This window comes from Pipistrellus kuhlii, unplaced genomic scaffold, assembly GCF_014108245.1.
Source record: "Pipistrellus kuhlii isolate mPipKuh1 unplaced genomic scaffold, mPipKuh1.p scaffold_m20_p_16, whole genome shotgun sequence".
Lineage (NCBI taxonomy): Eukaryota > Metazoa > Chordata > Mammalia > Chiroptera > Vespertilionidae > Pipistrellus > Pipistrellus kuhlii.
The window spans coordinates 4,107,214-4,124,773 of NW_023425471.1; the positions used below are offsets into that span (position 1 = coordinate 4,107,214).

The window sequence follows — 17,560 nt, forward strand, 5'->3', positions numbered from 1 at the left end:
AAAAGAGAGGGGCTGAAACCAGTTTGGCTCAGTGGATAGAGTGTCAGTCTGCGGACTGAAAGGTCCCGGGTTCGATTCTGGTCAAGGGCATGTACCTGGGTTTCGGGCACATCCCCAGTAGGCGGTGTGCAGGAGGCAGCTGATGGATGATTCTCTCTCATTGATATTTCTAATTCTCTCTCCCTCTCCCTTCCTCTCTGTAAAAAATAAAATATATCAAGAGAGAGAGAGAGAGAGAGAGAGAGAGAGAGAGAGAGAGAGAGAGAGAGAGAGAGAGAGAGAAAGAGAGAGAGAGAGAGAGGATAAGAACCAAGATTTTCTCTCAGGCCAGTGCTCTAAAAATCATTGGAGCTATTTTAGGTTTTATTGTTGAGACCTGCCATTAATGCAACTTGGTATGGGAGTTAAACATGAAAAAGAAGTTTTTCCTTAGGAAACAATACTTGCATGCTTGGGAGAGGCAGGCAGAACTAGACATTGTCTATGACAGGATGTACTCTGACCACTCTCTTTATTAATTAGGGGGTCTTATCCTCGAGTCCATATTGGAATAACCAGCTGAGCTCTAAAAAAAAAAAAATGAAGCCTGGGTTTCACTTCAAGAGAGATTCTGATATCATTGTTCTGGATGTCAGAAATGAAAGGGGAAATTTCTAATATCTCCTGGTAATACTCCTCTTAGCCACTAGAGGCGCTGTCTCAGGAAAGTTGAAAATACTGCTTTGTTCTCTTGGGAGAACTTATTTTCATACTTTAAGAGTTCTTTATTGTTTTACTAAGTGCTATAGCAATTATAGAAGTTTGTGACACCGTTTTAATAAGTGATGACTAGAGATTCTTTGTTTTAATGTAATCTTCCAGAGAAATAAAGTGTTATAGTTTTTTTTTTTAATCTTTCCCCCCCTCTTCTCTCTCTGTTCTTTAAAAACAAAATGTCACTAGCTTTGAAAAGTACTATGGATGAAGCTGTACCAAAGGACACGTCTGAGGATCCAGGTAGGAGAAAACTTTCATTTTAAAATATGAATGTAATTATTTCTAATTAAAAAAGTCTCCAGTAGTTCTATTGAGTAGAAGATTGGCATATCTGTGATAGTATGTATAATTCTCTTAAAATATTTGTTTTGTGTTTTATTACAAGGACATTTTTTTTACCCTTTCCCCTTTTCAGGTATTTCTTCTTAAGTTCTGAATTTAGGTTTTACTGAAAGGATCATTCAGTTTGAATCTAGTCTCATTGTTACTAAGTGTAGAATTGAGAAAGCTTGGAGTTTAGAGGATTTCAACAAGCCATTGAAATTTCTGTGTAGAATGAGTTGATGGAATAGATCAACTGGAGGTCTGCAGTTGAAACCTTCCATTTCCAAAGTAAAAATCTCAAATATTTTTATTATACTTTACCACCAGGAAGGCAATTAAATGTTCTTACATAATGAATGGATTCCAAGGAGAAAAATAAAAATTGTGCTTGCCCAGGTTTTTGGAGAGTTGGAACTGTATCTGTGAATTGTGGAGATGGCCAGGCCTGTGTCAGCTCTCTCAATGGACCCATCATTGAACCAAGATGAACCTAGTTACAAACAAACTAGCTAGGGAAGTCATTACTATTTTGAATTCTGATTATGAGGATATGGAAGAAATTGCTGCTTTCTTTTTTTTATCTCTCTTAATATTTAATAAGTAAATCGTGTTTGTTTTGGTTAGCTAGCTATCATCCCAGGCTTATTTGTTTAAAGTTGGAACAAAGGGTCAATATAACATTGAGGCTTATGTTACAGTGTGTTATTTCCCAAACACCAAGTTCATTGAAGGTTTAAGAGAGAGAGAGAGGAATAGAGGAAGAGGGGGAGCAGGAAGGAAAAGGAGGGAGAGAGGGAGGAGGGGGGGGAGATAGAGAGGCACTAGAGAGCATGTGAATGAGAATCTACGATTGATTTCAGATATGGGGGCCTAAGGATCTTTATTTTTAGGCAGCCCCAAGGTGATTCTGATGAGTAACCTATAAGAGCTACAGGTAGAAGGCCATGTTAAGTAATAGAAAATGAAGACGAACCATGCTTCCAAAAGTGGTAGGAATTCTCAAGCTGATTTTGGCTTTTGAAATGGATTTGAATTTCTTTCTTATGGGGGAAATGCTCTATTTGTGTAGGAGAAATGTCTGAAGCAGGTTCCTTTTAACCCTAATTTGTGGAGCTAGTGGATACATCCCAATTTTTGTAAACTTCATGTTATGATATTAGTAAAAACTATTTAATGTAACGAGTTAAGTTGCTGCTTATCCAACAGGCTTTGAGGCTAATAACTCATCCCCCCTCCCCATGAGCATCGCGTGTTCTCTGGGGTGAGCTTTAGACATCATTGTTAACATTCCTTCATTGAATAGGATGTAGTGTCACTTGATAAAACCTCTCAGGGAGTGCCGTCTCGTGTGAAGTACATCCAAATTTGTTTCACAATTCTGCCTGGGAGCCTGCCATGTGATTCCTGATTAGTTTTCTCACTGCTGTCCCCTTCTGGAATCTATATGAGGGAATTGGATTCCCAGCAGGAGACATTGGATTTTCAAGGTGGTGGTTTCTAATTCTGGATGGCTGTCTGTGCCACGTGGATAGTTCATCTCAGTCGAGTTGTTGCCTTTTTTTATTTTGTTTTTGGAGAATGAAAGTTCAGGCTTGCATTCTTATCCCATATCTCTTTCCTGGAAAGATGGACATGCCTGGAGTATTCCAGGAAGTTGTCATCTTCTTCCCTTTCCTAGCTAAATGAAAAGCAATGACCCACCCATTGGTGTCTGCCTGGGCTTCAACACAACATGCCCTCACCATTTTTGCAGATATTCACATGCTTCAAATGCTGAACTTGACTTTCAGGGGCTCAGAGACTGATGGAAGACTTAAGTGGACTATTAAACTCCTATGGAGAAACCCGTGGAAACTTACCAAGGCATGCCTGGGATGTGTTGTTTTCAGGTGGAAGGAGAAACATCTTTCTGCCCTGCTCTTCCACAGTGGGTGGTGATAATAATTTATTTGTATAAAAGGCTAAGTGTCTGTCTGACCTGTAGCCATGACATGAACTGAAAAACGGGGGGCAGGAGCTACCAAGATAAACGGCAAAATAAATGGCACCATGGATCTGGCCTGACAAACCAACACTCAGCTTCCCCCAAGTGGGACACAGACCCTGCCACCACCCCAGAGCAACACCCCACCAAATCACAGCCAACGCTTCCAGGACCACATGGTGCAAAATGCGGCCCACAGCCCAGCCCAGCCCAGCCCAGCCCATGCCAGAAATGGTGGCTGTGGGCACCAGGTAATGACATCACATAGCAACGCCCGGCTTCCTCTCCCTAGGACTAGTCTCCTTGGAGTTTCATCAGCCTAGGAACACAACTTGCTTTATAGCCAGGTGCAAACATTTTACACTTTAATCAGATGTCTGTGAAGCATTTTCATGTGCCTCATCTCATTTGATCCTCACAGAAATCCTGAAGTAGGTAGATAGGAGACTCAGTAGAATTCTATTTTCTTTTCATTAGCTGGAAAACAGAGATTTAGAAAGCTTAGAAACTTGACCCGATTACAAAGAAGTAAGAAATGATGGACCTTGAAAATGACTTTAGGTTTTCTCACTGCTCAGAATATAGTCAAAACACTGCTGTAGTTAAATACTTTACCCTTTGTTCTCCCTGGGTGATCTACAATAATAATCTGCTTCGTATTGCTATTTACTGCTGAATTGCTGACAATGACCTGAAAGAGAAGTTGGGGTGCTTCACTGGGCTGGAAAAAGTTTAGCTAAATCAGAAAGATCTAATTAAGCAAGTTTATTTTCTCTATATAAAAGGCTAAGTTGGCTTGCACATGCCTGATACATATAAAGCTCTCACTGGTGCCAATCACATGCTTATATTTTGATGTCATTGTCGATTGTGAATTTGGTTGACATTTTTATTATAGAGAAAGAGCAAATAGTGATATTAAAATATTTCTTCTAATTAATTTCCTTTCAATGTGCATGAATCTGTGCACCAGTACACTAGTAATAGTGAAGATGACGATGTGGTGGGTTACAGATGGGGTATGACTTTATTATTCAGGGAATGGGAATATTCTTGTACATATTTTTTTCATATACCCTGACCCTTTTAATTGCTGAAAGTCTATATATCAATGGAATCTATCGATAATAGATTTCTTAGCTAACATTATATTCCAGCTAATTCAACAGAGCACACTGCACAATAGTGCTCTTTTTCTTTATGTCTCTAGGTCAGTGACCGGCAAACTGCGGCTCACAAGCCACATGTGGCTCTTTGGCCCCTTGAGTGTGGCTCTTCCACAAAATACCCCGTGTGTGTGCGCATGTACAGTGTGATTGAAACTTTGTGGCCCATGTGCAAAAGTCATTTTTCAGCTCTCAAAAGAAATTTCAATCATTGTACTGTTGATATTTGGCTCTGTTGACTAATGAGTTTGCTGACCACTGCTCTAGGTAATGCTGAGTAGATTAAGCCAGTTCATCCTCAAACTGGTATAGTCTTCTGACTGCCATTAGTGATTCTAGCAGCTTCTACGATGGCCAACTATCACCCCATGGTCTTATGGGGTAGATCAGTTTTCTCTTTCCATTACCACTCCCACCTTGCTGTCTTAGAAGGAGCTATATTTAGAAAGGAGATTTCTAAACTTAAAAAATTTGGAGCACTGCACAACAGTAATATTTTGCAATTCTAAAATACATTTAGTTGTTAAAGTACTTTCGATGCATTGTCTCTTCCTGTGAGGAATGTCTACATTTTTATTTTCCTCATCCTGTGGGTGATGGAATTGAGGCTCAGAGAGCTAACAGCTAGTGAGTGCTGTGGCCTCACAACTTCTGGACTGGTCTCTAGTGCTCATTTGCGCACCTCACCCCATCTGTCTATCTCTCACAAGCAGGGTTTCCCCCGTGTCCACACCTACCCCAGCAAAAAAAGATAGTGGCAATTGATGAAAGAATTAACGGTCACCACCGTCTGGTTTAGTGAACAGTATTTTCACATGACTGAGACTTCTGCCTACATATTTGTGGAAAGCAGTGGGCCTCAGGGAGAAGAGGGCCACGGAGCTGGAGCCTGCTGTGGGAAGCCTGTGCGAGGGTGGCCCCCAGCTCTGTGGTGAGTCTGCTCACACTGTCCTCCCACTCCAAGGCAGCCAACTTGGCTGGAGGTCTCAGAGGCCCTCCTTAGGCCGTTTTCCTTTGATGCCTGGGGGGAATTAGTTTTTTTGTTGATAATGGGTAAGACAGGGCTCAGACTCCTCGGCTGCCCAGGCTTTTTGGGGCTCTGGCAGTGTTTCAATGGTTTGAGTTGAAAGATGCCTGTATTTTCACTACAGCAAGCCAAAATGTGTAGATTGGGAGAAATGTACCTCTTCTGCAGCTGACCCCATGGAATGGGGATGCATAATGCTAATTTGCTTTGCATCTTGTTAGCACTTTAGCTCCCCTTCCTTCTCTGCTTATCTAACCCAAGGATTTTAATGGTCCTTGTAAATCTAGGCTGTTTCATACACAAGGAGGGTTTTATTTTTGAGTGATGTGAAAGAGGAGGAGATGATGCAGTGAGGCATTTTCTTTCTGGAAGGATTTGTGCAAACAATATATAAACTATATTTCCTTGTTCCTCGTTAGCACTTTTTCTATGAATTTTTATGCCATTTTATGATGAAAATTTTGCAGTGCTGGCAAAATGTCAACTTTAGTGGTTTCTAAAGTTGACATTCATAGAGGATTGAAAACATCAAAAGGATACTAACGTTTTTGTAAATGTTTCTAATTACTCTCAACAAGTTGGGATAGGAAAATAGGCTTTATGGATGTCAGTAGTGAGCAAGTTAGTTTATGATTGAAATTTGATAAGGAAGGGTTGTATGGTAAACAGCATATTTTAATGATTTCATGTCATAATATTCTCTGTACAATTTGGCCATAGAGACATGGGACACAAGAATATTTTCTTTTAGGGAAAGCTGCTTGGCACAGTGCAACTTTCTTGTTGGAACTTTGATTTCTTCTGGTTGTGCTGCTCTAGTAGTGTATTTTAAGAAAATCTTAACATATATAGCCCAATAAATTTCTTCCTAGCCTGCAGGGGAGACTGATTCAAAATGTATTATTAGGCTGTCATGATAGACCAAGAAATTCTCAAGTCTGAACCCTTCATTAGTACATAGATAACCCCTTCAGAAGGTTGTCTTTTTAGATTGGAATTTCTTTGTTAACCAACTTTGATTTGAGAATTGCTTCTTAGTGTTCTGAGGAAAGGAAAATATGTTTTTTTCTTTCCTCTCAATTGTGCCTTTAACTTTAGAAATAAGTTTCTGAAGTCATGGAACTGTGGAAGACGTCAAATTCTCCACGTGGACACCTGTACTTCACGTTAACCTGTTGATGTGCTCTGTACTAGCCCAAGTGTTATATATAAACCTGTTAAGAAATGAAACCCAAGCAAACAATAATCAATCTTTATTTCAGCAACTCCTAAGGATTCCAACAGTCTCAAAGCAAGACCAAGATCCAGGTAGTGTTTGTTTAATTTCTACTTGAATGCCCTCTGTGCCTGTCTCAGATTAGAAATACCAACCCCCAACCCAAAGCCCAACCCACAATCTCCTTTTTCTTTTGATTTGAAAGTTAGACTATGGGTGAGTTCTCTGTCATGAGGGGCCTGACTGGAGCATGCAGTGCCACTGGGAGACTCTTAGTTTCTGTGTCTGTTGGTGCTGGAAGACAGTAGCTGCTGCACTCTGGTCACTTGATATGAAGTGGACTGTGTGATATGCCCCAGTTGTTGCAGGATGATAACGAGTAGGGGGAAGTAGCCTTGGAAAGAAGGAAATACAACTTAAAGGTAACTGACACTGAAATTTACTGTCATGATAAGGTGAATACCAAAAAGTAAAAAGCCTGGGGTCTAATCTATAGTAGGGAAAGAACATGCTTATGGTGACTCCAATGAGGTAGGTGTAAAGCTTCAGGTAAGCAGTACGTATGGTCTGTTTCATCCTGTATTAGAGCCTCTTCTCAGCTTCACTGTTTTTCAATCACTAGAGTCTAGCAGGGGTCTTCAAACTACGGCCCGCGGGCCACATGCGGCCCGCAGAGGAGTCTGATCCGGCCCGCCAGGTTTTTTGGGCAGTGAGCGCAGCCGAGGTGTTACAGTAGGAATTAGTAGTTCATATAGTCCGGCCCTCCAGCTCTCTGAGGGACCATGATCTGGCCCCCACTTTAAAAAGTTTGAGGACCCCTGTGACTAGAGGCTAGCAAAAGAGGGAGGGAGAGCCAGGGAGGCAGAGCTGTGGCTGACATGAGGCACCAGAAAGGAAGAGCAAGGACAAAATAGAAAGACTAATAGAACCAATAGGATACCAAAGAGAGAAGATGATATTAGGAGCCCTCTTCACCAGTAGACTGCAGTGTAAGATAGGACACTACATGTGTCTTTCCCAAGTTTTCCTTTGGCTCTTAGTGACTTTTTTTTCTCATTTGGATATTAGACACATCCCTAAAAAAGTGAATTTAAACCTGATCATATTTTGAAATACGGATGTTTAAGGAAATCTTGTTTTGTTATAAACATTACCCCTTAGTTGGTGTATCTTTTATGTTTGGATTTTCCAAATGGGAGTTTTGTTTCCTTGTTTATAGAAGGAACAAATATACATATACATATACATATACATATACATATACATATACATATACATGTTCATATTTTAAAAAACAATAGATACACTAATTCATTTTGGTAGGAAAAAAAGGCATAGACATTATTTCTCTCTGTGGTTACCACATTTATTCAACCTTTTCTTTTTTTAAAGGATGAATGGATCTTTTATTTTTAAAATATATTTTTGTTGATTTCAGAGGAGAGGGGAAATGGGAGAGGGAGAGAGACTCATTGATTGGCTGCCCCTGCAGACCCTTTATTGGAGACAGAGTCTGCAATTCGGGTGTGTGTCCTGACCAGGAATTGAACCGTAACCTCCTGGTTCATAGGTCAGTGCTCAACCTCTGAGCCACACTGGCTGACAAGATGAATTGATCTTTTACATATTAGTCTCTAGGCTTTAGGATGTAGGAATAGGAACATTTATCTGCCCTTATAGTTGGAAAAACCTTTCAACTGCAGAAATCTGCTTATGTATTCTATGTTAACTGTAAATTGAACCTCACAGTTTTCACTTATGACTTTCTCTCTCTCCCAAAGTGAGTGAAATTACAAAATCTCATAGTTACATATTGGATTATTAATCTCAGTGGCTAAATTTTAATACATTATTCTTTTAGGGATTAGTCTGCTGGTCTGATTTGGATGTTTTTTTTATTTCACTACTCCTATTAGGGTCTTTACTGAGACCAAGAGAATAAAATCATCTTTACCCTCCTTTTTAGACTAAAGCTTTGTAGAAATATAAGGTAAAGAAGAAAAAATCACCACTCGAATACTACTACCCTGTTTCCCCGAAAATAAGACAGTGTCTTATATTAATTTTTTTCTCCCAAAGTTGTGGTAGATCTTATTTTCAGGGGATGTCTTATCTTTCCATGCGCTAGGTCTTATTTTCGGAGGATGTCTTATTTTTGGGGAAACATGGTATGCTAATAATATTTTATTCCCTGCCCCTTTATATTCTAATTGGTTGCAATCACAGTTTTTCAGTATCACTTATTTGATATCCAGTTAACTTTCCATAAGAAAATATACAGGTTATATATGGAAATAAAGTAGCATGAGATATGTGGTAAAGAGTAGTATGATTAAGTGTGTGTGTGTACCACACACATTTTTTTCTTTTTAGTGAAAAATGTCACTAAAGCTATATTTGACATTAGAAGTTCTTTTAATTTCTAGCTAGGGCCTCTAATTTCTTTTTTATTTTTAAAAATATTTTTATTGATTTCAGAGAGGCAGGGAGAGGGAGAGATAGAAACATCAATGATGAGAGAGAATTATTGATTGGCTGCCTTCTGCCTGCCTCCTACTGGGGATTGAGCCTGAAACCTGGGCATGTGTTTTTGAACCTGGGATCCTTTAGTCCACAGGCCGACACTATCCACTGAGCCAAACCGGCCAGGGCTCTAATTTCCTTTTTAAATCAAGAGTTTCCATTTGAAAACTTTGTCGTCCTTTCAGATAAATTCCCTTTTATTCTGGTTGAAAGTATTAGAACATTCTTCCTGATACTTTCTGTATGCCTTTGCCTTGCCTGCCTTGCCAGTTGTGTGATAGGGACCAACCACCCCACAGCAGGTCACATGCCATTAAGGTGGCTTTATTAAAGATCAAAACATTGTATGGCAACCGAAACCTTAAGGAACTCATTCAGGAAAACAAAAACTTGCTATGTGAAAACCAGCTTTATGAAGAACTGAAGTTACCTAATAAAAATGGATAGATTCTAATTTCATAAGTGGCACTCTAATAGCTAAACACCAAGAACAGTTTTCTGAGGTTAATTTGTCTCTAGGACATATTGTTGACTTAAAGGTCATTTTTTTTTTCTTTTTTAAAATTTCTTTATTGATTAAGGTATCACATATTTGTCCTCATTCCCCCTTTCCCATCCCAAACCCCTCCCCACTCATGCCCCCACCCCCCTGTTGTCCGTGACCACTGGTTAGGCTTATATGCATGCACACAAGTCCTTTGGTTGATCTCTCCCCCTTACCCCCACCCTTCCCTACCTTCCCTCTGAGGTTTGACAGTCTGATTGATGCTTCCCTGTCTCTGGGTCTGTTTTTGTTCATCAGTTTATGTTTTTCATTATTTCCCCTAGATGCGTGAGATCATGTGATACTAGAGATACACTTAACGTCAGCTGAGAAACTGAATAGAACTATTGTACACATTCACCTCTTAGAAAATCATATTGGGAACTCATCCACAAACCTATTCCTAAGCAATAGACTAATGTATTGAGTGGAATTACTTTAGAAAGTAAGTAATCTCTAATAGTCTAGCTGCTATCACCAAAAGATTTCTTCCCTGGCTCATAGGCAGTATCAGAACATTTTTGAAATGGAATTTGGAAACAGATAGGACTAGAGTTTAAATTGAACCTATGCAACTTTCTAGTTGTGTGAACTTTGGCAAATTATTTAGCTCATTTTCTTTTAAATGTCATTCTTGACGTTACCATCTCAGAAGTTGCCTAGGGAGTTATAGCCTTGTCACAAATTGAGGGAGGAAGGGAAGAGGAGGCTTTTGCTTTAAAAGTTTTCCCAAAACCGTAATTTTCATGGTAAGAAAAACTAGACCCCTTGACCTGATTGGCGTGTATTTTCCTTAGTTTCCCCAAATCCGAATTTTTCATGGTAAGAAAAACTAGACCCCTTGACCTGATTGGCGTGTATTTTCCTTTCCTGGATTTCACTTGTGGCATTTTCCCTTGAACATTTGAATCTTACTCTCAGCTTGTCTGTCCCTGTCATCACCTTTGCATGTAAACAGGAGAAAGGTTCTGCACTCAGTTACTAGCATGATGCCCTTCTACTAAAATAGGGAAGTACCTAAGCAGAAGGGTTTTCATGCTATTCTTATTAATAATTCCAGTAGAAACATACTTTAATTTACAGAAAGTTTTTCTTTTCAGTAAATTTTGGTTTAAGACATAATAGGAGCAAAGAGGTTTAAAGATTCTGATTCACGATTGGGGTCTGGGCATTGTGGCAGATAGGGCATCAGGGGACAGTAGAATTCATGGTTGCTTAGGGAGCTTTTCAATCCTTTGCAGTCACTGACTTGTGGGTATTTTCCATTTCAACCCAACTTCAGAGAGTAAAGCTTTGCTGCCCCCTTTCTGACTTTCCCTTATTTTGCTGCAGATCTTACTCTAGCACCTCCATAGAAGAGGCCATGAAAAGGGGCGAGGACCCTCCCACCCCGCCACCGCGGCCACAGAAAACCCATTCCAGAGCCTCCTCCTTGGATCTGAATAAAGTCTTCCAGCCCAGTGTGCCAGGTGAAGTTCCCCTCTGCACCCCAGCCCTTCCCTTTCCTGTTAGAGTCAATGGATGGGTGTCTGCCACAGAGGCCTCCGTGAGCCCAGAGAATGAGCAGACCTGGCTGACTCCCATCCCAGGAAAGTCTACACTTACTATGAGATTCTTGGAAGGGAAAGCAGTTCTAGGCAGATAGATATCACATGTGTCTGGAGTCTTGCCCACACTTGCTCTGGACCAAGAATTATGAAATTCTGTACCAAGAGGATAAAAATGCTTCACTCAGACAGCCCACTGAGTGTGTGACTGGGGTCTTGTTATCTGCATTCTGGTAATGTGTATATAAGATTGTTGTCTGTCATTTCCTCAGTTCTTCTATGAAAGATCTGGGTGAGCGGTGCCTGGCCAGAATGCTTTGCATTTTATCCCCGGGGCGAAGATCCTGTGTCCTGTTGGTTTAATGTTGAGGGGATGGACTCTGCTTTCTAAGTCGGACTGATGGTTACGTGGTAGATGGTGGGGTCTAGGGTAAGGGCTCCTTCAGGTGGGATGCTCTTGGACTTCTTGGGCTGTGACTTTCTTGAGCCAGCTGCTGTAGAGCTGGGCTGGAGTGTGGGTAGTGTCAGAGGGGCCTGACTGCTCCCCTGGCTCCCTGTGGAGTATAAGACTGGGGGACCTATGGAACAGAAGATGAGAATCATGTCTTTGCTTTGCTGAAGGTGATAGGATACAGCGCCATCCCAAGTGTTACTTTCGGAGCAACAAGGGCCTTTCCACTGACTAATGCAGGCAAGCTATAAATACACTGATTTCCTGGACCTTTTTATACCTATGTGCATTTTAAATCAAGCCACCCTCATATGCTAATGATTTGCAGATTATTATCTTTTCTACTAAAGCAAGAAAAGACTCCTTGGCTCACACATTAGCATGACCTCTGTGTCCTGGCAGAGCTCAGCATGTTTTATTTATTCTAATAAAGTACTCTCTTCACAGTAAAGTTATAGAATGTTTTTTAATATACTAGAATCTGGAGCTCTCTCTGAAATTTGATTCTCTGCCATGAGTTCATCAGATAAAAATTTGCCTTGAATTTCCCCCCATACTTTGATCCAAATTCTGGCATAATTTCATAGTAACTAGTATCTGGGGTGGGAGTATCCATGGATGACGATGCTATAAAATTTTTACATGACTGGTGGATTATGACCTAGAAGATTTTCTGTGGATGCAAGAAGATTAAAACAGTCTGGGCAGCTGTCTCAATATGTTTTCTTTGCAAAGAGAGAGGCTAGAAACACAAGCATCTCACAGCCAGCTATTTGGAGAATGGATGTGCTATGGCTTTTATGACATTGCATCCTAGAGAGGAAGAGACAAGACTGGACTCAGAGTCTTCCTCAGCTGCTTATTAACTATATGATTTTCATCAACTGGTTTAATCTTTCTGCATCTCAGATTCCTAATCTATAAAATAGGGCCAATTTCCAGATAATTGGAGGGTTTGGGTGAGATTATGTATGTATGTATGTATGTATGTATGTATGTATCTATCTATCTATCATCTATCTATCTATCTATATCTATCTATCAAAACCTAAGCGACCATTATGACCAGAACGACAGGTCGACCAGTCACTATGATGTACACTGACCAGCAAGGGGCAGATGCTCAATGCAGGAGCTGCCCCCTGGTGGTTAGTGCACTCCCACAAACAACCTCCGCTGGTCCCTCACCCTGGCTGGCTGCAGTCCCTCTCTCCCAGCTGGCCTGATCGCTGGCCAGGCCTAAGGACCCCACCCATGCATGAATTCGTGCTCCGGGCCTCTAGTAAATATATAATCCAAATAGCAACATGTTTGGCCCATAGGCACTCATTCCTGGAGCAGAATGATGAGGGAAGGGAGTCTGGGGAGGATAAAGCCCTCTGGCTTCCTTGACATTTCCCCCAGGGTCACAGTTCTGTGATTTGTCCTCCAACTGTGTGCTGTAGTACTCCATTAACAACACACCTTTTCTTGACTTTCTTCCCTCCTGCCCCGTGTCACTTTCCCCACATCAAATAAAATACCTGTTCCTAAATCCCCATCTTAGGGGTTGCTTTTGGGAGAATCTGAATTAAGATAGCTTCTTTTAAAAATATATATTTTTATTGATTTCAGAGAGGACGGAAAAGGGAGAGAGAGATGAAACATAAATGATAAGAGAGAATCATTGATTGGCTGCCTCCTTCATGCCCCACACTGGGGAAGAAGCCCACAACCCAGGTATGTGACCTCACTGGGAATTGAACCATGACCTCCTGGTTCATAGGTCAACACTCAACCACTGAGCCATGCCGGCTGGGCTCAAGTACAGATATTTTACCTCCTTGGTTAAGTTTATTCCTAAGTATCTTAATGTTCACGTTGCAATGGTAAATGGGATTGTTTTTCTTAGTTTCTCTTTCTGAGACTTCATTATTCGTGTATAAAAATGCCATTGATTTCTGGATGTTAATTTTGTATCCTGCTACATTGCCAAATTCATTTATTGAACCTCATAATTTTTTTTAGTGGAGTCTTTATGTGCAATAGCATGTCATCTGCGAATAATGACAGTTTTATTTTCTCTTTTCCAATTTGGATGTCTTTTATCTCTTCTTATCTGGTTGCTGTGACTAGGACTTCCAGTACTATGTTGAATCAGGGTGGTGAAAGCAGACATCCCTGTCTTGTTCCCATTCTTAGGGGAAATGGTTTTAGTTTTTGCCCATTGAGTATGATGTTGGCTGTAGGTTTGTCATATGTGGACTTTGTTATGTTGAGGTCTGATCCCTCTATTCCCACTTTGCTGAGAATCTTTATCCAAAACATTTTAATGAGCAGTTTAAATTGATCACATAAAGAAGAGAGCAGTGCCGGAACCGGTTTGGCTCAGTGGTAGAGTGTCGGTCTGCGGACTGAAGGATCCCGGGTTTGATTCAGGTCAAGGGCATGTACATTGGTTGCGGGCACATGCCCGGTGGGGGGTGTGCAGGAGGCAGCTGGTCGATGTTTCTCTCCCATTGACATTTCTAGCTCTCTATCCCTCTCTCCTTCTCTCTGTAAAAAAAAAAAATCAATAAAATATATTAAAAGAAAAAAGAAGAGAGCAGTGTGAAACAGGTGATACCATTGCACTTACTTAATTTGTTTCCATGCTGATTAATTCTCAAAGGAAAGTACAAAGATCTAAGTTATGTAGAATTTTAGTGTATTGCATTTTGCTAGAAATTACTTACTAAAATCCTGATAAACTAGGAAAGCATGAAGTAGACTATAAACCTATCAAAATAGTGCACCCAGTGAGAACCATGATGCCCATGTAGCAACCCCTCAGCTACACTTGTCTTTATATGTCACCTTTGATCAACTGGGTCACATTATGTTGCTGTGCTATATCCTGAACTTCCCAATTATTCATCTTTCTATTTTATAATAGAGAGCTACATAATTTCTTTTCATGTCTATGTGATATGGATGTACCAAAATTGATGGTGCATGGATGAAAAGTTTTCTCTCACCCTGTTTCCTCATTGTCTCTTTCCTACACTTTTCTCTCATGCTCACACACTTCTCATTTGTGTGTGCTCTCCCTTCTCCTTTCTCACAGAGCCCATTCCCTCTCTCTTTCTCCTTTTCATTTTCTCTGTGCTCATTCCTGCTCCTTTTCTTTCCTGCCCCTTCCCTTTTCCTCTATTTATTTCTCTTCTCTCTTTCCTCCCCCCACCCCTCACAGTCATGAGCCTATCTTTTTTCAGGCTCCTCCACCAAACTCACATTGCCCTTTGATCATACACAAGGCAGAAATGTTTAAGGACTTTGTATCCATATCTTTGTTTCCCCATCTATTTATTTTCTTGGGCTGAATCCTACAAGTTATGACAAAGGTCATAGATGTTTCAAATATAGATATATGTTGCTAAATTGGGCTGTAGGAAACTTGGACCTATCAACTTACCCCACTGCTAATGTCTGAGTGTTTTCATACACACCCTTGCCAACTGGTTAATGATCACCTTACTTATTGTTACCAATAATAAATATTGGAGATGGGGAAGAGAGAAACATTGATGTGAGAAAGACACAGCAATTGGTTGCCTCCCTTACACTCCCCAACAAGGGCCAGGGATCAAGCCTGCAATGGAGGTACATGCCCTTGACCTACAATGGAGGTACATGCCCTTTGGTCTGCAGGCCAGCACTCCAACTACTAGCAACTGGTCAGGGTTATGCCTATCCTTAAGTTGCATCATTTGCCTTTTAATTGTTGAATTGTAAGGGTTCTTTATACATTCTGGATGCAAGTCCCTTTTCAGCTATATGACTTACAAATATTTTCTCTCATGTTGTGGATTGTCCATTCAACTTTTTTGATGGTGTTCTTTGAAGTACAAATGCTTTTATTTTATTTTATTTTTTTAAAATATGTTTTTATTATTTTAGACAGAGAGGAAGGGAGAAAGTTAGAGAGAAACGTCGTTGATGGACTGCCTCCTGCACACCTCTTATTGGGGATCAAGCCCACAGCTCTAGGCATGTGCTCTGACTGAGAATTGAACCAGTGACCTCTTGGATCATGGGTCAGTGCTCAACCGCTAAGCCATACCAGCTGGGCTTAATTTTGATGAAGTCCAGTTTATCCTTTTGGCTGCCACTTGCAGTTATTTGTCTTTGAATGGCAAACTAATGCCTTCTAGGTTTCTAAACCGGAATCCTTGCTTTCAGGCCTGATCTTATTTGTGGTAGGGTTCTATTATTAGATGTAACACTCAGAATTCATAGTGACAGAGCATCGGGTTTCCTTTGAGCTTCTCAGTATTTAATAAATAAAAGGTGTTGGCTGCAGTATAGTGTTATTTTTGTCATGAGATTTGAAGTCTAAAAGTTCATTTTGAGCATAGAGAAGTATATATGGGCTGTTGGGCCAGATGAAAATTTTCAGAGATGAAAGTACAGTCCAGGTATTTGCAAACTTGTCTGTGCCAGCATCCAGCATGCTCATCGAGATATATGCCAGTGTCAGTCTTTGGAAGGCGTGGTTGCAGTGTGCAGCCTGTTCTTGGCTTCTTTTTTCCTTTTTCTGTTTCTCTAATTATGTCTCTCCCCCAATAAGTTATATGAAAGTTTCTATACGAGAACAGTGCTGTGATTTATGCCTCGAAATGTCAAAAGCCTAGAGAAGTTTTCAAAGGCTTGCCAAGGTGAGAGTACAGCCAATCCGGCTATTGGGCAGGGTGCATGCTCTTTTATATTCACCCTCCAGATTTACAGCCGTCCCTGGCTGGCTGAGTCCTCTGACAAGGGCCTGTGGGGAGGAACAGGGCTCGAATCTCTGGAGGGTGTAGTGGGAAAGGTTAGTATAACCTTTAACTTAAAAATGCTTATAAAACTCATTTGATTGATAGACAAATACTTTCTTGTGTGTAATATAAAAACGTTACAGGACGGCCCCTAACATCATCTCTACTAAGCCCAGTGTCCTCCCCCAGGGAATGTATACCTCAGACATTTTCTAGTGCATTTGCAAATGTAGATGTGTACCTGTGACATCAATTTCATCTTTCTTATCTTTAAAATAATTGGAATCACATTGTGCATGTTTTCCCTAGGTGTTTTTTTTTTTTAAATTTTCACCCAAGAATATGTATTTATGGATTTTAAAGAGAGTAGAAAGGAGAGGGAGGGAGGGGGTAGGAGAGAAAGAGAGAAACATCTATGTGAGAAATATCAATCAGTTGACTTCCACATGTACCCCAACCGAAGTTTGAACCTAGAACCTGGCTATGTGCCTTGACTGGGAATCGAACCCATGACCCGGTGCATGGATGACACTCCAACCAACTCAGCCACACTGGTCAGGGCCTCTCCATGCTTTTTCATAGTATATTATTTCTTGGAGATAATGTCCATGTCAGTACTGATAATTTTATAATTCCTTTATATATGTTATATACTCGCTACTCTAGAAGAGTTCAAATATATATAAAAGAGAAACCCCAAAATAATCCACAGATTATTTTGAAGCAAATTCCAGGTATTATAATTTCATACCTAATTTATATGTATCTCTAATGCAGGGATAGGGAACATTTTTTTCTGCCAAGGGCCATTGGGATATTTATAACATCGTTCTCGGGCCATAGAAAATTATCAACTTAAAAACGAGCCTGCTATATTTGGTCCAACATTTGATTAACTCACCCCTAATGCCTTGTCAGGGCCAGGCCAAATGATTTCGCTAGGCCATATAGGGCTTGCAGGCTGGACGTTCCCCACCCCTGCTCTAATCTTTGAAAAAATTTAACTACTAAGCCTTTATTATATGTAAAAAATTAGCAATAATCCCTTTATTAGATATTAGATATCATCTAATGTCTAACCAATGTTCAGATTCCCTGAATTGTCTCAAGTTTGTCTTTCTATGGTGGCCTGTTCAAATGAGTATCCAAACAAGGGCTACATGCACATCATGTTTGTTTTGACATCTGTTAACTTCTTTTAATAGATAGGATCCTCCTTCAGTCTCCCCCTTTTAATACTCATTCAT

The 17,560-nt window shown here is 40.4% G+C and overlaps 1 protein-coding gene across 3 annotated transcripts in view; it reads left to right on the top strand.

The window, feature by feature from the left end:
- The window catches only part of REPS2 (RALBP1 associated Eps domain containing 2), a 173,334-nt gene that overhangs the window by 103,123 nt on the left and 52,651 nt on the right, over window positions 1–17,560 (top strand). For 2 of the 3 annotated variants that reach the window (XM_036439750.2, XM_036439751.2), the window contains exons 11-13: window positions 943–996; window positions 6,520–6,565; window positions 10,873–11,009. In XM_036439750.2, coding sequence (XP_036295643.1) covers window positions 943–996; window positions 6,520–6,565; window positions 10,873–11,009 — 237 coding nt within the window. The remainder of the gene's footprint in view (window positions 1–942; window positions 997–6,519; window positions 6,566–10,872; window positions 11,010–17,560) is intronic. The other variant, XM_036439752.2, reaches the window with a different exon arrangement.